Source organism: Cheilinus undulatus, linkage group 17 (assembly GCF_018320785.1).
Source record: "Cheilinus undulatus linkage group 17, ASM1832078v1, whole genome shotgun sequence".
Lineage (NCBI taxonomy): Eukaryota > Metazoa > Chordata > Actinopteri > Labriformes > Labridae > Cheilinus > Cheilinus undulatus.
In genome coordinates, this window is record NC_054881.1 from 20,947,598 (window position 1) to 20,970,412 (window position 22,815).

At 38.6% G+C, this 22,815-nt stretch overlaps 2 protein-coding genes across 2 annotated transcripts; one reads left to right on the plus strand and one right to left on the minus strand.

The window, feature by feature from the left end:
• Positions 1-52: 52 nt before the first annotated feature.
• Positions 53-10,588, plus strand: snx24 (sorting nexin 24). The gene is made up of 7 exons (XM_041810532.1): positions 53-222; positions 2,099-2,182; positions 4,909-5,013; positions 5,213-5,307; positions 5,411-5,440; positions 7,588-7,652; positions 7,806-10,588. Exons 1-7 carry the CDS (start codon positions 154-156, stop codon positions 7,874-7,876), a joined length of 519 nt encoding a protein of 172 aa, XP_041666466.1. The 5' UTR covers positions 53-153; the 3' UTR covers positions 7,877-10,588.
• A 30-nt stretch (positions 10,589-10,618) lies between these two features.
• Positions 10,619-22,415, minus strand: ggcx (gamma-glutamyl carboxylase). Its single transcript, XM_041810531.1, has 15 exons — positions 22,218-22,415; positions 21,274-21,483; positions 21,035-21,193; positions 18,440-18,605; positions 18,258-18,336; positions 18,060-18,166; positions 17,815-17,978; positions 17,249-17,550; positions 16,740-16,871; positions 16,462-16,613; positions 14,490-14,659; positions 14,260-14,390; positions 14,020-14,167; positions 13,153-13,357; positions 10,619-13,055 (listed from the first exon to the last, which is right to left on the minus strand). Exons 1-15 carry the CDS (start codon positions 22,240-22,242, stop codon positions 12,896-12,898), a joined length of 2,310 nt encoding a protein of 769 aa, XP_041666465.1. The 5' UTR covers positions 22,243-22,415; the 3' UTR covers positions 10,619-12,895.
• Between the last annotated feature and the right edge of the window lie 400 nt (positions 22,416-22,815).

Sequence of the window (22,815 nt, forward strand, 5' to 3'; positions counted from 1 at the left end):
GAGACTCTGTTGATCCTGTTTAAATTCAGTGATTTTATCAGGGAGCCACAGAAACTGGAGTAAACCACCAGCAGAGTGTTTGTGGGTGTATTTGAGTGTACGAGTGTCACAGGATTAAATATTTACCACTGAAGTGTCACATTTTCTGTCAAAATGCATCCGGTCAGAGTGTCGATCCCGTCGTTTCGATCGGAAAACAACCCGATGGAGAAAGGATTCACGGTGAGCTGCTCAGAATAACCTCTGTCTGCATGTCTGTCTGTGTCGTCTGCTGCTGTCATCAGTTTTAACTCACAGGTTATTTATGGACTCTTAGAGAAGAAGCTTTAGTCTGCTTAAAAACGAGAAACAATCAGTAAAAATGTCGACGTTAATTCATTTTTCTGTGCGTTTGACTGTCTAGTGCAGTGAATCCAAAACCAGGAGGGTTCACTCCTTCTTTTTATAGATTCAAACAATGTCACTCTCTAAATCCATGATTCATATTAGACACAGAGAAAGCTTTACGTCTGCATGTTAGTTTTATGTCTTGTTTACATCGATAAGACCAGTGAATTCCTGTCTAAAGAGAGCTAAAGGGCAGCCGTGTTTACCAACCCACGCAGAGGATCAGAGATCATCCTCAGCTGTCTGACATAAACAAAGACTCTTTATTTTAACCCGTGACTGTTAAAGAAACATTTCAGTAAGTGTAAATATTCCTTTCAAAACAGAATAAATCTAACTCTAAATGGGAAGTATATCAACTAAACCCTGCATTTATAAACGTTGGAGCAATATTAACATCTGAGCTGGTCTCTAACACAATTGAAAGCTCCAATAAAAGAATAATGAAAGGTAAACAATGACAATATCTGTTTGGATATCATTGCAACGAACATAATCTCCAGATTAGTGGCTCTCACCTGGTGGTTCGGGACCCAAAAGTGAACTGCAGAGCTGTTAGCAGTAGACAATGTATGGGAGCCCAAAGCGGACATACCTTACATTTTATGTAACTCTATTTTGATGTGATAACCATCAAATCTTGGATGCTTTAGAGATCTTGTCTTATTTATCTAGCTGTCAAAAGATAGCAAAGATGGTTATTAGGGATGCATGATATTTGATTGTTGCCCATGTTCAATATGCCAGTATTTCCAAACTCATTTTGTTGATACCATTATATACACATCTTACTTTATTGTAAAGATCACAGAGTCTCTCTTGTACTAGAATTAACATGTTATTGAAAATAGTCTCTTTCTTGAACAGCAGGATTGCAGGGTGGTTCCTCAGAACAGTACTGACAGTATTACCCATGTCAACTCAAACTGTCTTTCATTATTGACTTTCAAGTGTGAAACCTCGATTTCAGGGTGTGTAGTACCATCTATGTTCCTGCTTATTTTGGGAAGAAGGGGATATCTACTTACACGCTCTCATGGACCAGATTAAGATGTTGCTTTCTATTTTCATTCCTAAACTAAGATAACAAAACATATGTCAGACACTGGCCTCTTTATTGGCATTCGGACATGAAAGATGTAAAAAAATACTTAAACAGATTTTTTGGCTAAACAAACAATATTCAAGTATTACCTTATTTTCCAAAACTCGCTCATTTAAGTTGGGCTCATCTGTTCAATAAGATTTAAAACTAATGGTTTTATTTTAAAATTTAGGTTTTTTATCACATATTCCCTTTCCTTTGCTGTTTTGGACAGTGTTTTCTTGATGTGTTTTTCCCTCAGTGTAAATTTCCTGTTCTTTCCAGGTTGATTTAACTATTAATGTTTCATTCTGTTTTGCGAAATGCAGTCTTTGTTTTTTGTCATCGGAGTTGCATGAACAACTGTGCCGTCATTTAAAAGTTGTTTCCTAATTCCTGACGGGAACAGTAAGGTCTTTGCCGTATCAGCAGCTTTGTCAGAAGAATCAAGCAGACTGAGGGAAGTAAAAGTCTGTTGAAGGATGTTGAGCCTTATCCCTTTTTTAAGCACATTTAAAGCTGTTTCCTCTTGGTAACTTGCTGACATCGGTGAAAACTGAACAGATAGGGGACATTCTGATGATAAATGTATTTTACTTAACTTTTCCTTTTTTCCCTCTCTGTCAGGTCTTTAAGATTGATGTGCTGATGAACGGCAGACAGCACAGTGTTGAGAAACGCTACAGTGAATTCCACGCTTTGCATAAAATGGTGAGTTTTAGAGCTAACAAACAAAGTGCATCTTTCTTATGAGGTCACATTCCTAAACCTTAGATTATCAATAGAAAAAAAGATTACATGATTGTGCCTATTAACAAGCATATTGATAATCTTTTTCCACTGATATTTGAGCTGTGAAAGCATTTAAATGTACACCTTTGCCTAAAATTAAAAAAAAGAATGCATTAATTTAGTATTAGTTTTTTTTATATAATATATGTACAGTGCTTAACAAATTTATTAGACCACCACCAAAGGTAAGGTTTATGCCACAGCTGCCTAAATGAACAGCATTGGTACTTACCAAAATCATTTTTGATGTTTCTGCAATGGTTAATGCACCAATATGTAGAAGATCTTTAACCCAAATGATATTTTTAATGCTGAAATATAATTATTATTGTTATCCATGAATTTCAAATTGACTGATTTACAAAAAAACTGAAAAAATAGTAAAAGTACTATTTTACTATAGTAAAAACACATTATTATTTCTTGATTAATTTGTCAAATTATAGTTATTTACTTGCATTCCTGAACAGAAAAATGAGTTTTAGTGGTTGAATGTTATGCTTGATTCATTTCTGACTTCTCAGAGAAGCCCAGTGAGCCGGCTCAAATTTGGGTATAAAAAGGTGAATTCAGTTTGAAATCCCTCATTCCTGTTCAAAATGGTAAAACGTGGAGAGCTCACTGAAAATGAAAGAGTCCACATTAAAGCACTTCATGATGCTGGATGGTCTCTGAGACAAATATGACAGGTGGTCTGATAAATTTGTTAAGCACTGTATATTATTAGAAACTTGATCAATGGGCTGTTCCATCAAGTAAAATAAGTGTGCATGGACTTTTTTGGACCCTTTAGGCCTCCATCTTCATCTAATTTTAGAACGTAGAACAGTTTATGGTTTTCTTAAAAAACACACACACACATTTGTTTGTATTTTAAAGCCAGTGATTGCAGTGCCAGCCATAAAAGTGAATATAATAAGAAGTGATTAGTTCTTATATTGCTAGTCAATGTTTGACCACACTCAACAAACTTATTTGTTTGAGATTAAAGATGTAGAGGTCAGTTCCTGTTCCCTGCTTCACTGCCTGAATTAGTTTTGAGTTGAACTTCTCTTCCTCTGCAGACTTCCACAGAACAAGCAGAAGTTCAGCTGATAAAATAAATGGAGGCTGAACGACAGTTAGATGTTGCATTGAGGATCCTAATAGTGTTGGCACACTAAGAACAGAGCTATTATGTTATTAGTAGAGCTGACAACTTTACCATGAAATTTGTAATGAGCTTCATAATTAACACAACTAGATTTTAAATTTGAGGGGAGCAGATGGCCTAGTGGTTAGGTTGTGTCCCATGTACGTGGGCAGCCTGGATTCAAGTCTGACTTGTGGCTCTTTCACCGCATGTCGATCCCCACTCTTTCCAGCTCTATCTACTGCCCTAACTATCTGATTAAGGCATGAAAGCCCTACAGTAAGTAAAAAGAAAGATAATAAATTCATACCAAAGGTGACACAAATTAAAGGCTCAAAAATGTGAAAAATTCACAGGCAAACATTACGACCTTAAATATCAGCAGATCAACCATATAGTGAAATAATATCTAAGGTGACGGGCACTTAATGACAATGGATTATGTTTTATAGCTCAATGAATAGTCTGATAAGTGATCATATTTGTTTGTTCAACCTTATATGAAAATTCAGAGTTATACCATGTGAATTTGTCACATAAAAACTAAAAATAAAGTTTTAATTGGTGTTCAAATTTGACTGCATTAAGTAGGACAGCAGGGGGGCATTGAGCTCCTTTTTAAGTGTACCAGGATTTTTGCAAACAGATTGAACAACCACTGAGCCATCTTTTTACAGATCAGCTGAAGTAAAAAGTAGTAAATGAATCTCTGAAATACAGAGGAACAACTTATCTAAAGCTTTGTATTAACAAAAACAAACTAGATGTAAAACTCAATTCAGTTTTGAATCTTGTACTGATGAACTGGGCTGATGTGTGCCTTTCGCTCAACTCAGCTTCATATACTTAGAATCAGGTCCATATAATATCAGGAAACTCGATTTATGACCACATATCAATATCCACAGTCCAGGAAACAGTATGGATCTTCGTCGATACCAGATATCTCTTATTTAAATGGATCTTTGTCTGCTTTCCCCCTGTTTTCATCCATTTTTTTTCCATTGAACAGACAGTTGTGCCGTTTTGCCATTCAGTCCAGGCTGTTAAGATGCTACTTTAAAACTTTTAACACTGGGTGTGCAGGTGACTTCTAGCGCTTCTGCAGACAGCCTCAAGTGGACACCAGAGGAACTGCAGTTTTTTAAACTTCCACACTGGCTTCATTTTTCTGTCACAGCGGTTACTACTTGGCCATGCCCCATATACAGAAGTTATAGTCATCCAGGCAGCAGCCCAGGTTCAAGTCCAAACTCTGGCTCCTTAATTGACCTTTGGGATATATGAAGTTGTCTGAATCTGAATATGAATCTAAATATTCCCCGCTCTGACTCCTAATTTCATACTCTATCCACTGTCCTGTCATTAAAGGCACAAAGCCCCCCAAATATAGTGAAGCAGCTAACAACCCTGCAGTGCTTAAATACAGCCTTAAAGTGCTGCTATCACAGATATGAATTTATCCAATTTGTCAAGGAGTTTTAACATAATTGATGTTTTTAAATCCCTCCAGCTAAAGAAGAGTATAAAACCACCAGAGATTCCCTCAAAACATGTGAGAAATTGGGTTCCCAAAGTTCTGGAGCAGAGGAGACAAGGTCTGGAGCTCTACCTGCAGGTACTCACGCAGCACACATTGATCTGCCTGATTTCTGGGACTGATCTCTAAAAGCAAACATACAAACTCAGCACAGATGTCGAGGGATTAAAGAAACTGTCAACCAGGAAGAAGTCATGGAGGTCACAAGGAGCAGCTGTTGTATACAGCTGCTCCTTGTGCACGCTGTAATTTGCTTTTGTTTTGTCTCTTTTCGCAGACTATAATTATGGAAAATGGGGTTCTTCCAAAGATATTCCTGGATTTCCTGAACATCCGCCATTTTCCTTCAGTGCCAAAAACAGAAAGCTGTGGGTGAGTTCAAACTGTGGATTTTCCATGAAATAAAACAGAATTAAGTTGAATGTCTCTTTGCTACTGGAAGAATACAAAGTTAAATTTAATTTTTTTCTTTCAGGTCGTTCGATACGGTATCGGAGGAATCGAGGTAAGATGCTTCTCTCAGTAAGATCTTTAAATATTTTGACGGTGACACCATTTTTACCGTTTTGCTTTTATTTACAACCACGAAAGGTCTGAAATAAAACAATCAAGATTCAACTAAAGTGCAACTTTCAACTTTAATATAAGGGATTTCATAAAAAATGGTATTTAATGTTTAGGAATTACAGCCATTTCATCCACACTACCTCCATTATCAGGAGCTAGGAATGATTTGTAAAGCTGTAAAGCTCTGTCCTGTCAGTTTAGCAGTATATGTCTGAATGTGGGCAGAGAGTCTATCTCTGTATACTTCAGGATTCATCTTACTACCTCTATCAACGGTAACATCATCAATAAACAGCAGTGATCCTGTTCTGTTGGCAGCCATTAGTGCCCGTGCTGTAACACCATCTCCATCATGGTTGACAGATGATGTATTATGCTTTGAATCAGGAGCTGTTCCTTCCTTTCTTCAGACTTTATCCTCCTCTGACGCAAGTTTGTCCTGGTTTCATCTGTCCAGACGCTCTGATTCCACACCTTGGGGGGCTTTTTTAGATGTTTTCTGCTCAAAACTGGACATACACTGTGTGATTTCCAGTGTTCTTTATAACAGCTGTACAGCCTCATGTGCGACTGAATCTGTTCTGACTCATGTGTTCACCCTATACGGTGAGACTGTCGTTTGCGATCTGAATGCTCACACTCTAAGAGTTAAGTTGGAACAGACTGTAACAAATTTTATTGGAGTTTTTTTTTTAATAAGTCTCGTACATGGAGGTTGAAGTCTTGCCATTCTCCTTTTGTTTTGCGCCTCAAAAACACAGGAGAAAACCGCTTTCACAAATATCTCTCTTTAACTCAAACAGGATCGCCAGCAAACACAACTAGCAATCATATAGTAACAAATATCTGTGCCAACTGGAGGTTCACAAGTAGGCCTATTTCCTGCCTGTCCTGCTGTTTTCATAGGGATTTAAGATGCTGTCTTACAGTTTACAAAGGAAAAATGCCCCGAAGTTGAGGATTCTGCTCAAGGTTCTGCTCCAACTGGGTGATTATATGCAGCCATACCAAAAAAATATAAAACATCCCAGAAATCCATCCAACCAGTCAGAAGCAGTTGGTTGGGCTCTGGTTGGCTGTTGTGTCCCCATATGTTCTGCATTACAGATGGCACTAGATCACACCAAAAGTCAGCATGATTTCCAAGCATGTCTTGCGATTTAGAACTGGTGTCTGAAACATCTGAAAATTGCACAGTGTACACCCAGCCTTAGTCTTATTCTGCTCATCTTGTTGTGAAGTGCTTACATTTATAAGGGCATCTCTTGATTGTAGACTGACAACAATACACCAACTACCTTCACAGTCTTTTCAACGTGTTTAGATGTTGTGATGGGGTTTTTCTTCACCAAGGATTCTTCCATCTATCTGTTGTTCCTCTTTTATCAGACAAATAAATGTAGATAAATAAATGAGATGGGTTTTTTTACCAATACATGTTTCAGCTTTCATCTACAGTCTTTCTCAGAAGCATCTTCCTGACCGTATCAGCCATTCTTTCAAGGCAGATTCATCTGTCATCCAGTTTAATTGTGCCTGTGTTCATCCAGGCCTTTTCATGTTATTGATATACTATATAATACTGCAAGTGTATTCTTTCTTTTTGAGAATGTATCAACTTGTTGGTTTGACCACACCTAAAATTTTTGTTGTCTTATAGATTTTTTTCAGACTGTTGGTTGCCTTCACTTGGACTTCATATTTAAAGCTCTAGTCAGCTACAGAATAAATAAATGCTATATTTTTGTAAAAACCCTTCAATTAAAGCAGAAAGTCTACACTTAAGTCATATCTTGATTGTTTTATTTCAAATCCTTTGTGGTGGTAAAAAATATGATTAAAAAAAGGTGTCACTGTCTGAGTATTTAAGGACTTAACTGAATTTCCAAAGCCATTGTATGAAAAAGTATGAAAATTCTAAACTGGCTTATAATATTTCATACCAACTATATCAAGAGACACTATTTGTTCTGCCTGTGAACTCCAGCCCATGTTTTAGTGGCAACAGCTAGTTACACATCTTCATCCTGTTCTTTTTAATGCCACCCAGAAACCTTCTGACTTCCTGTTTTTGGACTTTTTCAGTAAACTTTCACACCAGCCGGTCCTTCTGTTTCTGAGAGACCCCTTCCTGCTGCCATCTTCACACGGTGAGTCAAGGATATGCATAAATCTGATCACAACATCCACCTAACTTTGACTTAACTCTGAGAGCACAGTTTGAAGAAAAAAAAAATCTGTTGTATTAGGTTCTTATGGCAAAAAGTAATCTAATTCTTTATCTTCTCTCCTTTTGCTTTCAGACACATTTGCTAATGTGGTGATCGAAGGTGTGGTGCACGGCGTTTTCTACCCTGATCTTCAGCCGAGGTAGAGCTGCAGAGACGACTCTGAGGGCATCTCCCCATGAACAGATGCTCCATATTTTGCACCATTTTTAGGTGTTCATCAGCAAGGGCGTAACATGTTACAGCACTGAGCCTCATTTAGATATTCCAAAGCATACAATTCTCATCCATACATTAAGCTTAAAAAGGGATAAATAACTGGAACTGGAAAGTCACAGGCACTTAGGCTTATTTAGTTAACACTATAATATATCTGTCAGCATTAACATGTCATTTTATATCAAACTCTTATAGGGGTTTACTTGTTAACTTGCTTTTGTGATATTAGCATAAAGAGGTCATTATTTTAAAATAATATAGCTTTATATATAAGGAACAATTATTCTAATTACTTTTAAGATGCCAACTGTAGAAGAACCAGACTGAAAACACAGATAACAGTTGGACTGTAGGACAGTTTGTGGGACAGCAAATAGACCAGCTGACAGTGTGGAGGTGGGTCATGCCCAAACAGGCTGCTGCCACTCCCTTGATGCATCATGGTTGGTTAATTTTTCTCTGAGTCACCAAATTTAACCATATCAGAGAAAAACAAATAGCAGCAGAAGGGGGGAACATCCTACACTGTAAATAAGTTGAGTTCTATAAAGACATTTTCACACATGAACTCCTGAACATTTCTCAAAAATGTCAGGCCGACTACCCCTGAAATCTCCCTGAGATAAGGTCTTTGCATATTGAGTGAACAGCCACATATTAAGAAAGAAATAACATCTTAGGTTGTGCCTATCATGTTTGAACAATGACACTGAAACTTTTGTCCATTATTATTTTTTTCAGAACAGCTTTGATTTTCAGTGTGCAAAGACCTTTTGGGAAATTTTGAGGTTTGTGCACATATTAGAACGCTATAAGTTTGTCCCTAGCAGCAAGACCTATTTTGGTGAGCATCAGATATTTGCAAAGGTCTATGATAGAGCTCACAGTGGTGTAAGTGGGCTCTGTGGTCGCATTATTGATTAGCATGAGGTTTGAGGCACAAGGCAGGCAGGTTAAAGATGGGAAAAACTGCTAGGGAGGGATGATGTGTTACGGGAAGTTTATGATTTTCACCAGTTTTAGCATTACACATTTATTTATTTCATTATTTTTGAATTTTCAGATACAAAGGCTGAAAAAATACGCATATCAGTTAATAAAGGACATTTATTAGCTGGTCTGAAGGTGTTTTCACACTGCATTACTTTGACAGCACTGTAACAGAGCTCCCCTCTCTTTACACCTTGAGACATTCAGACTGATAGCTCAACACCGTGATGTTCTCCTGTCTATCAATTCATAGTTTATTTTGGCTTTGCAAGACAGTTGAGAGAGCATGGCATGGTAAAAGCTCTACATATATTCAAGTAGTGCTGATCCTGTTTTTGCCTCTGTTACTATCTCCAGAGCCGGCAGAGAGGGGGATCTTCCTTTACACAGCAAATGTCCCAGGGGCATAATTATCACAGCTTCTACAAATTGGGTGATAGAAAGTCTGGTCATGTTGGCCATTGATAAAAGCAACCCATCTGGGTACTTTGCCCAAACAATGCCAGCTTTGGCCCTTTCTGGGTGAAAACATTCCATCCAAATTAATGGAGGTAATGGGAAAGATGGGTCTTTATGGATTTAAATGAGGTTTAAAAAAGAAGTTCACGTTGGGCTCAACCTTAAGCAGACATAATGGCCTACAGAGGTGTAGAGAGCTCAGTTCTTTTCAATTTGAAGCGATAAGAGTATTACATTTTCATATTTATTGTCATCAGCCCTGGACTGAAGCTGACTTATGTGACATCCCCTGAGGAAGATTATCAATTTCCTGCAGCTTAATTTGGGGCCAAATAGTCTTAAAGCACTTCTTATTTCTGCAGTTGTCCTCCTCGAGGGCTTACACAGGCTCTCATGTCAGAGTGGATTAGGTGTAAGATGAAGGCCTCTGATTTATTTGAAGGACAGTTCCAAAAATAAGTATAGCATTTGAAAATAATTTCACTAACAATAATGAAAGTTTGTATGTTCATTCAAATAAAACACAACCCTTGTATTAATCACAAGTAGGTAGGGAATTTTCTTCTAACACCTAATAAAGGCCAGTAACACTAATACCGGTAATGCTCTATGTCATAATAGTTTTAATACTTAAAAAGGTAATATTTTTCATTTGTGATGATTAGAGGAGTATTCACCCATTACTAAAGGGATGCAGACAGTGTTAATGTGAAAAGTGTTTATTCAATGATAGATGGCGATTTAAAGGACTTAAACCAGTAAAACTGTGCAATATGTAACAAAAAACACACTGTCTTTATATATCGCTCCTCATCTGTGAAGATACAAATCATCTCTAACACTCACAATGACTTGTTTATATCAGACTTTATATTACATATCATGAATTATGACAACTCTCTTCATGTGACTGGACCTCCACTACAGCTACATATTTTGATTAAATGTATCCCGATCGATCAACCTCAACTAACCTGATCATGATTTTATGTTTCACAAGGAAATCACTTCATAGAGATCATCACAAAGATTTATATGTATTTATAACTTTTATCATTGTACTGTTTCAGTGTTGTTTATGTGCCATAGTGTCGACCTACAGTGAGCACTGGAACTGTAGCACTTTAACATGAAGCGTACTGACACAAATAAAATTCATTATTTCCTCAAACCTGTTGTTTTGGACTAAATATTCTTTTTTTTTTTTAAATTAAAACACATCAATGTTTTCAAAAATGGTTTCTTTATTATAAAAAATGTCTAAAAATGGCTTCAATTTACAGGATAAGAATTGTTTGTCAGGCTCCTCACATTACAGGGTTAGCATAAAAAGTTCAGAGAATTCCCGTCAAAACAGAGAAAAGCTCCACATATCTTTCTGCAGGTTTAAAAAAGTGGAATCAAACAATGATGCCTCAGGCAAGAATCCCACTTGATGCACTTCATGTGAGCATACTTGCCAAAATCTTTCCCTTATAAATCATCAAACCTTTCAGCAGCCAGCTTGCTTGTTGCATTTGAATCAAAAAATGCATAAAATTATAGCTTCTGTTTTTAACATCATGAAAAAGCAAAAACATGAGCTAGAGTTCATCTGGGATACAGTATTTTAAATGCTTGTTTAAAGCTCCTGTGGGGAAATTCAAGTTTGTGTCAGTTTTTGCACCCCCTGCAAAGAAAGGAAGTAGTAGATCTTGTCTGTCTGATAATCTTGTCCAGCTAATGTATAACCCTCAACTTCCACACACCTTCTCTGTGCAGCTTTCTGAAAGTGCAACCCACAGCATATCTCTACCTTTCTAATCAGTCTTTGTAATTCCATGGCACATGCTGCAAATTGTCTCATGCATGCCAGAAGTGCCACTCTGCTCTGATCTGCTGTTTCAGCAGAGCTTTGCCAGCATGAGGCATTAGAGCGATTCAACCCAAAGAGGAACAAGGATGCACGGAGAATTGAGGCAATATAAAAGTAAAACACAATGCACAGACTCAGGAATGTTAATCTCATCACTACAACAACATTACAAACCAACTATTTGGAAAAGTTTCAGGTGAAGTGTCCATTTTGAGATACCTCATGTCTCAGGGTCAGGTGTGAGATCTTAGATGAAAAAGCATAAGGTCTCAGGAATTAAGGACCGGAAAAATGTCAGGTCTCTGTAAATGAGGCGCAAGGAAAAAGGGTGTCAAATCTCAAGAGAAATGTATAAGGTGTCAGGAAAAAGTCCTAAGAGAAAAGACACCCAGTATCAAGAAAAAAGGCATCACAGAAAAGGTGTCAGGAAAGAAAAGTAACGTCAGAAAAGAAGGTGTTAGGGAACAGGAGAGAAGTTGTCCGGAAAAACTTTATCAGGTCTCAGGAAAGGGCTTCAGGGAGAAAAGGTTTAAGGTCTCAGGAAACAAGCCTATTTCCCTGACAACATTTTTTCTGACGACTTTCATTCCCTGACACCTTTTTCCTGATGCTTTCTTTCCTAATGTCTTTTTCCCCTGGCACCTTTTTCCTTGACAACCATTTTCCCTGACACCTTTTTCTTACCATCCAACCCCTTTATCCCTGATGCCTTTTTTTCCTGATGCATTTTCTTAACGCCTTCTTTCCTGACACCTTTTCGCCTGATGCCTTAAGCAGGAGTTGTTTTTCCTGAGACCTGATGCCCTTTTTATATCGCTTTTACATGCTACTTTTATATTTGGCTCAGTTATCTCATGATCTCCTAATTCCTGTGTGAACTCTCATGTTCTGTGATCTCACGTCTCTTGCTGCTGTGGCTGAGCTACAGAAACAGAGCCAGTGAGTTCATGTCAGTCAGAGAAAAATTGCACAGTGCACACAACACTGCAAACACAGACAATGTGGGATCAGCAATTAAGTTGACCTTTTAACAAAAGGCGAAAATCACTAATCAAGAATCTTTGCTATTAAAAACGAGGGGAATAAAAGGCTGTTACAGTAGTGTGTTGATAAGTGATGATGCCTACCCCTTAGAAATGGCTTCAGGAATTTATAACAACAATAAAGTAATTCATTTGTTCACTAAGTGACTCATTTGCTCTTATAGGTCATAAAGAGGCATCTGTATTAATTTTAGGCTGTTTCATAACTGGATACAAACTCCTCACATCAGCTTAAATGCCCTTTTTGGTTATTTTACCTGCCTACATTAATTGCACTTGTAAAAATCAAGGAAAGGAAAAGCCATCTTGTACAGCAAAGCAGTGCACTGCTGTTGATATACAGTAATCACATGTGCTGCAGCGTTAACAGAAGCAGGTCCTCTGCATAAATTGAGGTTCATGAAGAACACTTTTAAAAAAATACTGTCTTTGCATTTGGAAATCATTCAAAATGCTTGTGAAGCATAGAAAATTAAACATGCTTTGATTTCTGAGCGGCCTCGTCCCAGTAACAGTCCAGTAGTAACAACACACACATGTGAGTGTGATCCAGCACCTGCAGCCAATTCAGCAAAGTATGTTTGGTCTCAGCGGCCTCTTTAAAGTTCTCCATGGCCCACTTCATCTTTCAGGGGGTCGTCCTGGCTGCCATCTGCCTGCGGCGCTTTCATGGTGGCGAACTCAACTTCACGTGTCAGCTGTTCAAGAGGAGGGAGACCGACAGCCAGGTTTCTCATGGCGATGGCTGTCATCAAGAATCTGAGGATTGATGACATTCACAGGTTAATTTAATTTTCTAGTGTACATTTTCAGTTTGAATAAAAACAAACCTGGTATATTAGGAGACAACACTCACCCTCTTCGTATCGTGTAGTATTTCTTCACTGCAAAGCGCTCCAGTCGCTCCAGAACGCCGGCTTCCCTGCGTTTCTTCACCTCCTTCATGCGGCGCTGCCTTTTCAGGAAGAGCTTCACAATCGGGTCAGTAGCGTCGACCTCAGCCCCGTCATCTTTGGCTGCAGTGATGAGAGGCTGCAGCTCAGGAGGAAGGGGTTCGGTTTCTGTGGGAAAGCAAGCAAAAAAAACTAATTTCAATAAAGAATAAAAAATGAAATAGAGGATGAATTAATTAAATGGTAACATTTTAAGAATATTCTTATGCAGCATTAGTAAAACTTTGCAACTTTCAACTCCCTTCCCTGAACAAATTCTCCCTTTTTTCTATATTTTTTTTCTGTCTTTTTAACGTTTCATTTTAATGCTTATCTGTCTTAACCCAATACTCTAGAAAGCCTGTTGAACAAATACAATGCATGGGATATATTTCACATCAGTTAACAGTGTTTGGGAAGGGCAGAACCTTTAAAAAATATTTTGGAGGGTGGTTGGATGAACAATTTGTCTGTTAAATTCATAAGATGCCAATCAGAGAGACAGACTGATGTAGTGGGCAAGCGTCGCTGCTGAGGAGTAAGTGACATAATGCTAGTTTGACAGAGAGCCTTTGTCATTCACTATCAATGGAGTCATTTGGTTAATCATACTCTTGCTGAAGACAGTCAAGAGCAAAGAAATAACATCATTTACACTAAGAAAAACTTTCAGTTCAGCTTCTGCTTTTTCCCCCCAAAATACTGCTGATTAGTCCAGGGACTCTCTGACTAGGAACATCCATAAATGCTTTCCTCCATCATTTTTCTGCCTGGCATGAGCCTATTCTTACCTGTCCCATTACGAACTCGTTCCTGGATCTCATACAGTTTGGTGAAGTTCTCCTGAAGTGCTGCCTCTGTAGTGTTGACGTAGATGTACATGTAGCAGGAAGCTTCTTCAGACACTGTGTAAACTTTATGGTAAGCTCCTGCTGGTACCTAAACACAAACACAGATAAATTACAGCAAATATCCAGGTTTGTCCAGGTTAATCATTAGGTTTTAAAGGTGACTGAATAGAGTTGTTCTACCTTTATTTTCTCTCCAGCCTGCAGAGTGAAGTTCTTCTTCTCCTCCACCACCTCCACGTTCACTGTGCCCTGCAGCACGTGGATGCTGGTGTTACCCAGATCTTCACTTACGAAGTTCTCCAGATGGAGACCTAAAAGAACCACAAAGGTGAATAAGAGTAAGCAAACAGCCAAATATAAACACTATTTTCCAACCTAAATACAAGTTGACACATGAAGAGATCAGAAACCTGGGAAGTCTGCGATAAAGACGATTTCTGTCTGATTGTCCAAACTGCCCTCGATCTCCTGAAACTTTGTCCTCCAGGGTGAGAGGTCCACCAGCAAAGGCATAAGCCATGGGTTTGGTTTAAATGGAGACCAGTCAGCCTTTACGATGTCCACACGGGGGTCAAAGATCCTTAAAAAGAAGTCATCAACAGTTCAGTCAGGATCACTTTGCCTTCATTGCTGTTTTTATATTTGGCCTTTTGGCTGTTCTGGGATCACCCTGCCCTTCAATGAGCCTACATGGAAAGCATCAAGCAGGAACAGCACACATTCCTGCTCTTCCTTTGCTGACAAGGAAAGCCAGAGGCAGGGAGAAAAGCAGCAAAAGGCCCACAGCAGAGCAGGCATCAGTGACAACAGAATGACAATGATTAAGTCAGAAGCAGAAGAAAGGAGGAGCTGGAGTGGAGGGGGTTGCAACAGTAGATTACAGAAAGAATGGCAGAGCATAGCCAGGCAAGAGCAGCAGGAGAGCGATTAGCCAACAGCATGCTTTGAGCAAATCAGCTGGCCGACAGCTGATGAGGGCTTGCATGAGATCAGCTGATCTCAGTTTTGGCAGCGCTTGATTCTGTGGCCTGCCTGAACTAATGTGATATGCTTGATTTCTGCTTCAGGTTTCTGCCTGTTTAAGAGTTTCTCCTTTCCACTGTATCTTTGCTAACAGTTGCTCAGTGCTGAGCTCATGGTGGATTAATGTTAGGTCTTCCTTTATAAATAATTTAACAGAGATTTCAGTCTAGACCTCCCCTATTTTTAAAGTTTCTCGAGATGACTTTGGCTATGAATTGGCACTTTTCAAATGGTCCTCAATAAAAGTTTAAGCAGGAAAACTGTCTCTTACTCTTTCATTTGTTACCACTCATTCATACAACTCCTTTCTTCCATTCTCTTTCTCTTCCCACTCTGATCGGCTGATTATGGGCGACCACTCTCTTCAGTACTAAGCAAATCAGATTCTGTCACAACCTTTGCCCAATCATCATGCAGCTGTCAGATTTTACATCAGTTGTCCTCTCTTTACAGTCAGCCTGTCGTTTCAGTGTGGGCACTGCAACCCTCCTCCACCCCAGCCACCTCCATGCTGTTCATTAGCATCTAATCCCGATTATCACAGGCCTTCACTACTCCTTTAAGTACATGAAGTCCTCATAATGGAGTCTAATTGCCAAACTTTGCACAATTGACTGATTGATGTAGTCAAAAATAGGGATTAAAGAGTGGGGACTGCTTGGCCATATGCACTCCTATTTGTCCAGATTATTCCAACAAAAACAGTTCTGTATCGCTGCAAAGGGTCCCCCAAGATCCAAATCTAGAAAAAAGATTTAACCCAAAGACATTACATCCATAAAAATCCATTGACTGCTTCAATTCACAAAGAATAGAAAGAATATAATTCACTCTGTTGGAGCCTGAAAGTACACAATACAAGCACCAGGGCCATGTTTGCTTGTTATTCAATAGGATCTTCAAAGTAGAGGAGGTGATATGTTGTTTAGAAAATTATGTCAATAGAAACTGAATTTATCAGAATTTAAAGATTTTGATTATCGTATACCACATTAGAGGCCCAGTTAAAAATTAATCAGAAACCTTAACAGTGATTAATAACGGATAAATGGACATAGGCTGAGCATTACTTGAGATAACAGCCTTAAAAAGTTGGATAATCTATAAAAAACTGGTCACTGCAGAGGTATCAAACCTATTTTATTCTTTGGCCCTTGTATTATAAGCTGCTTTTCAATGACAAAAACTAAGATAAGAGATAAGATATTCCTTTATTAGTCCCACAAGGGGAAATTCCAATTTACAGCAGCAAAAAGTATCTTAGACAAAGCACAGAATAAAACATGCCCACTCTTACTATAACCTTAAAATCACAGATATAAAGTGGATGCATTAATGATACGTTTTTGTTTTTTGTACCTTTGCTGGAAGCGTTCATTAATCGACACCCAGATGTCAAAGTAGATTTCAGGGTCAGTGATGTTATATCGCGGCAGGAACTGATGGAGACACGTTGCGTACTGCTTCAGCATGTCTCCGTGGTCTTTCCAGCGGCGGCTTTGAGTGAATACCTTCAGAACACAAACAGGATAATTATTATTTTATATACTTGCACGTGTATTTACTCTCGGCGAGGCTGTTTAAACAGAAATGCCATCTCACGTGCTCTAGATGTCAGTGTTTTTCTAATATCTCACCCCAGGGTTCAGATATCCAATTTCTCCAGTTTTGCCATCTTTGTAGGTGATCTTAACGTGCTGATGACTGCGGGAGTGAACCATCATGTCCCACGAGTAGCCATACAAGCCATTAGTCCAGTTGTTATAACCCTGAAAAAAGATATTTATAACAATTTCATGATGATAGAAGTCAAATTCTAAATTTTCTAATATTTTCTCTGGTTGTTAATGAATATCCTTTTATGTAGATATAGGGCTTAAATTCAAAAGAGCGCAGACAAAAGCCCAATGTGCCAATAGCAAACACCAGATGATGAGAATTTACGTCTTTGGAGCTTCCCTCCTCTGCTTACAACACCTGTTTAACTGTTATTTTCTCTCGGTCGTTGACTCTGATTGAGCAACCACCAGTGTGGTGACTCACAGGGGAATTAGTTAAGCTTTACTGACATCAAATCCTTCCTTAATGCAGTATCAGAGTGGAGAAAAAGGTTAGGTAAGGTTATTACGTAGGGTAGATGATGTACCTGTGTGATGAAGTGCGAGTATGGCAGGAAGAACTGCTCCATGATGTAGATGATCGTAAAAATGGCTCCAAGCTTGTGTCTCAGTCTCAGATTAGAGGCTTTAGGGACAGGTGGGCTCTCCTGGCCTTCAGTGTTTGTGCCCTGGACTTCATTGTAGATGCAGGAAGGGCTTGGCTGAATGTTTGGTGAGGTGAGCGGCAGGACTGCCCTGAGGAATTCTGGGAAGCGGGCAAAGAATCTCCTAGGCCAGTCAGTGTAGCAGAAGAGGGGGCTTGTGGCCAGCATTGTGTATGAAAACATCCCTGTGGGGGAGTCACAGTAAGATGAGGGTTGAACCAATAATCATGGATTTATTCATGGCACTGGTGAACAGCATGTATGGCAACAAGAATGTTGATACTAAAAGGTATTATGAAAGCATTTCTAGGTAGTTCAGCCCCCTGGTGGACATTAAGTGAACTACAGTGACTCAAGCTTGAGCATTCAAACATCATATAAATATGAAAATATAGCAAAACAAATTGCTTCACATAGTGGCGTTAGATAAAGCAAAACAGCAGGCTTACCAATGCTAAAGAGCTGAGAGTTCATACAGTGGAAGTAGGAGACAAAGAAGAACGCATAAGGCCGTGTGACGTCAAAAAACAGCAGGTATCCAGCTGTCAGATCCAGGATGAGACCTCCTCCATGCACCACCAGAAGACTGACCATCTCCACAGGAATGATCAGCCTAAAGAACAGGAAGAAATTCAGTGAAGCAGAGGCTATGGATTACAACTAAATAAAATCAAAACATCTGCATAGCACTCACTTGAAAGGATCAAAAAGCCAATGGTGAGCCAAATAAGACATGGAGTATCCCTCTACCCAATCAGCATCCAGCTTTTTGATTCCAGCGATGAAGTATACAATGAATATCTATGAGGGACAAAAAGCATCAGCATTAGTAGATTACTTTTAAGGTTAAAAATACACAGTATTAGCTACTAAAAGCTACTCATGCACAAACCTGCGTCCTCAGCAAGGTGTAATTCCACAGAGGCACATGAGCATTCTTGATGGAGGGTCGCCGCAATCCATCAATCGACCTGCAATTAAAACACAAGCAGAAATGTCTCCCTCTGCTGAACTCACACATGTAGTCAGGACAGAAAAGACAAACAAACTGCTGATATATTAACATCATCTGACCAGTATCTGTTGCCGTCCATGATTAGGAGCTGAAATCCAATGAGGCCGTAGAGGTACGAGTGATTGTTCCAGGCAGTTTTGTCCAGAAAGAAAATGTACCAGTATGTGGAGATGAACATGAGGCAGGAGAAACGGTAGAAACAGCCAAGCATGATGCCCACAGCACCTTCAATGTGAAACATAGACACATTGTCATTTTTTATCAAAAACAGCATACTTAATATATTTTTAAACAGACATATCTGTTACAAAAGAAATTATTATGTTTGTCTTGAGGAGTTTGAGCAAGTAGAGGAAAAATACTCTGATGAACTTCATATTAGTACAATAAAAATGTTAGTGGATTTAAATATTAAGTTGGATTGTGTAGCTATTTGCTTCCATTTGCCTCCACTTAAGAAAATTTTATCATATACTGATAATCTGGATGACATGATATTTCAAGTTTGATAAAGAAGTTTACAAGATAAACTTTGCATAAAGAGTAAGGAAATTTGTGTTTAGTTGATTTTTTGTTTGTTTGTTTTTTTTTTGTGATAATGCTTCTTGGCAATAAATCTTACACCATTACAAAGTGTTTTTATTTCCCTTTTCAATGGTGCCACATTTGTAAGGAACATGCATTTGTTGGATGAGCAGCAGAGCTGAGTATGTGAGTTGCACCCATGATAAATTTGCCAAAACTTCTCTGCCAATCCCAAACAGCTTACTCTGCCATTGACCATTGTTTAGTGTTGTTTGGTGTATTGGATGATTGAAGTCTGAAGAACCATGACATATTGGCAATTTGCTCATTTAACAGACAGGAGCCACAGTAGCATATGGAAGATCCATACACAGCCCCAACAGCCCGGCATCTCCTTATGCTGGTCGCACATACGTTGCAAGTTAGCCAGTGTGGTTCTGTTGGTCACTCTGGCACGAACAGCAAACCCAAGCTGATCCCACAAGTGTTCAGTGGGGTTGAGGTCAGGACTGCAGGCAGGCCATTCCATCCTCTCCACTCCCAAATTCTGGAGGTAGTCTCTGATAAACCCCACTGTGTGGGGGCAAGTGTTGTCATATTGGAGGATAGAGTTCAGTCCCAGACCGCTCCACAGCATCACATTGCCTCCACCAAAAGATTTAACTCTATCGGTTCAGCAATCAGCATAGGGTTCTCACTTTCATGTATTTACTGATGTATTAGAGTGATTACAAGATTGTCTTCAAATGCCTGACAACCATTATTTTCTTTATTAATGTTATTACTTTTTATAATATTAGCATTATAGAAAATAATTGAATAGGTTTAAATATTTTTTTTAAATTCTTTGATAGAAGTCTTTTGGAAACAATATAAAAAGTTAACTGGAAAAATTGGCTAAAAAATCAGCTGTTTGACTTTCACTTTATACACACACTATATTTAAGTCCAAAGAAACTATATTAAATCAAATGAAAAAATAATAATTGACATTGTAGCATCTCATATTAAATACATGTGTTGTCTATAAAAGTTCTAAGCTGTTTTCAAATTACTCATAAAATATCATTTGTAAAATATGAGGGTTGTCGTGTAAGACTTATGAACTGTATGCTATAGTTTTATGTGTACAATACTTTAAAATAAAGTCTTTAAATACCACAAACAAAAGAACCACTGGTAATGTAGCTTTAGTATTCTAAGATATGATTGTAATGCTGGAAATTTCAGGTAAAACTTTAAAATAATTATGTTAATTAAGTAGGAAATCAATGTGACTTTACATTAAACAAACAGGATTACCACTCTTTTATAACAAAATTTCCAAGACTTTTTCCAGTGAGAATTTAGCTGGTATGACAGGATTGTATCATGACCAAACATCAGTATGTTCCTTTATGAAGTCTAGTTCAGAAGATGTGCAGTCTATTGCTCTAATCACGAACTCTTACATGCTTATAAATTAAATCAAATTTACCCTAGAATACAGTCGGTACAGACTTTAAATGGGGGGGGGGGTCAATGAAAGGAGTTGCCCTCCTTACTTAAAATATTACAACACCTGTTTACAACAGTACAAAAAAACAAATTATTATGACTTATCCAAGGAACACTAATATGAAATACAGACAATGTTTAAATAATTTTCCAGTACTTTTTGTCTAATTTTCCATGACAGTAATATGGGTCAACTGAGAACTCAAATGTTGCTTAATGCTCAGAGTATTGATTTGTTCCCACAGCAGTGCAGCCTGAGGTATTTAGCCCCAGTGATTGTTTTATCAATGTTAATTTACTTTGTCATTGTTTCTACTTCATGTTTGCTCTGTTGCTTATGCTAAAGTGCATATTTTAAATGCATTAGCTGTTAAAATTTTTGTGAGACTCAAACAAGTCTTCATGGGTTAGTCTGCTTCGGGGGAAAACATGGTGAAAATAGCAGGTCTGGTATTTGCTCTTTGATCTTTACCCTAGACTGCCTCCCCACAGAGGCCGTATCCTGTAAAAGGATTGTATCTGCCTGGACTCAAAAAGAAGCTGGGTTTTCTCCTGACTTCTCTGAACTGTAAACACTGATGTGTCACCTTTTAACCTGCAATCTTTGAGAAATTGGTTTGAGAGTGACCTACCGAGGAACATCACCACATACACCAGATACATCAAATCCAGCGGCAGTGGCTGTAGGAAATTGAAGAGGGGGAAGCGACACACGGGGGCTCCATCCAGGTACTTATAGTCCAGGTGACTGAGACCACGCTCCTGTGTGACATCAATAGCCATCAGCAAACCTGCAGGAGATATGTAAAAAGAGATTAAAGGGAAACAAGTTTTTATTTGCTACTGTGGTTTCTAGACAAACTTCTGTTACCAAACAAGCAGCGGAAGATGCCCAGGGATGCAGGGTCAGTGGGACGGTTCAGGAGGGTCATCAGACTATGCCAGGAGGTCAGGTCCTCCTTCCTGAACCCAAAGACCTTCTCAAAGCCATTCTTGCTCTGGGGCTCATCTTTTTTAGGTGCTGCATCCTTCTTAGCAGTTTGTTCCTCCTGTTCATCCCCATCACTGCTCAAAAGAGCTCCTAGTGGTTTAGCAGAAACATGATCATCAAACAAAGCTGTATTTTTATGATGTATAGCAAAATAGATGCTGTAACATGTTGCAAGCATATTTAGCCTTAATTTAGATTACATGAAAATCCCTGCATGATTTACAAGGTATTTCATTCTTATTGACACGCCTAAAACAGCTATAGTTTAGATCAGTGTTCTCAACTGGTCAAGCCTCAGGACCCACCGATATCTTCGATGACAAATCGTGACCCAAATTTCCACATTTTATAAATAAAAATGTTGCATTAAAGATCTTGGATGGAACAAGAGACAGGACCGGCATATTTTACACTCCCTTGTCCCTATGATAACGTGTAAATTTTAGCCAGTTTTCCAGAGATCTGGAGAAATTACTTCATTAACATGGTAAAAGCAGCTCTTTTATTACAAGAAAAGGAGATCAGTGAGTTGAATTATTGATAAAACATTTAAATGTATCCATTATCAAAATAAAACAGAGTAAAATAAAAGGTATGGTTGCATGCTCTTCATACACTTTTGCCACCATTGTTTTTCCGGACACATATTGGCAACCCACTGAAAACTGCTCCGTGACCCACTTCTGGGTCCCGACCCACCAGTTGAGAACCATTGGTTTAGATAACAGCCTCTTCTTTGTTTAGTAGCTGGTCAAACTCGTTATGACAGAGGCTAAACAACAACACATCTCCTCACTGACTGTCACTGCTAACCACAAACTCACCTGCAGTCGCGTCTCTCGCCTCCATGCTTGAATATGTTCAGGTACAAACGGGTTTCGTTTCAGGACAGAGGGGCAGTGAACTCCTCTCTCTCCGCTCTCTGTCGCAGGTAGAGGTGTCCTGCCTGGTCACGTAGAAGAGGCAGGCACAGTTACGTGTCACAGTCCCACATACACGGCCTGGTCAGACCAGAAGAGGAGGGAGAGTGGGAGGATGGTATTGGGGAGGGATTGGAATGTTGTGAAAGAGGTGCTCAGCTCTTATTGGCTGATTCCAGCAATGAACACGCCCACTAAGGGAAATCCTCATACATCATATCCTGTATCAAATGAATGAGAATTTACGTACAGAAGATCACATAAACAGTATTTGAAACTTTGAATGTTATTAACGACTTAAGCAGAAAAAAGTTAGTATACCAGTGTAAAGCTGGGTCTTAATCTTTGATCTCATGAATCAATTAACTTTAAGTCAGACTTTATCTGTTTAAGTAGATTTTTGCTGTAGATAAAGTTTTTGACAAAGTGTCAAATATTTATTTTATTTTATTTTTATTAATCTGTTTTAAATTAAATGTGTCAATCCTCTAATTTTGGATTG

Excerpts from the sequence above, each read along its gene's own strand:
- snx24 (XM_041810532.1), top strand. The coding sequence starts at position 154 with ATGCATCCGGTCAGAGTGTCGATCCCGTCGTTTCGATCGGAAAACAAC. Across the intron at positions 2,183-4,908 it reads TCCACGCTTTGCATAAAATG|CTAAAGAAGAGTATAAAACC; the intron begins GTGAGTTTTAGA and ends AAATCCCTCCAG. Across the intron at positions 5,308-5,410 it reads CCAAAAACAGAAAGCTGTGG|GTCGTTCGATACGGTATCGG; the intron begins GTGAGTTCAAAC and ends TTTTTCTTTCAG.
- ggcx (XM_041810531.1), bottom strand. The coding sequence starts at position 22,242 with ATGGAGGCGAGAGACGCGACTGCAG. Across the intron at positions 21,194-21,273 it reads CATCTTCCGCTGCTTGTTTG|GTTTGCTGATGGCTATTGAT; the intron begins GTAACAGAAGTT and ends TATCTCCTGCAG. Across the intron at positions 13,358-14,019 it reads ACGAGTTCGTAATGGGACAG|AAACCGAACCCCTTCCTCCT; the intron begins GTAAGAATAGGC and ends GCTTTCCCACAG.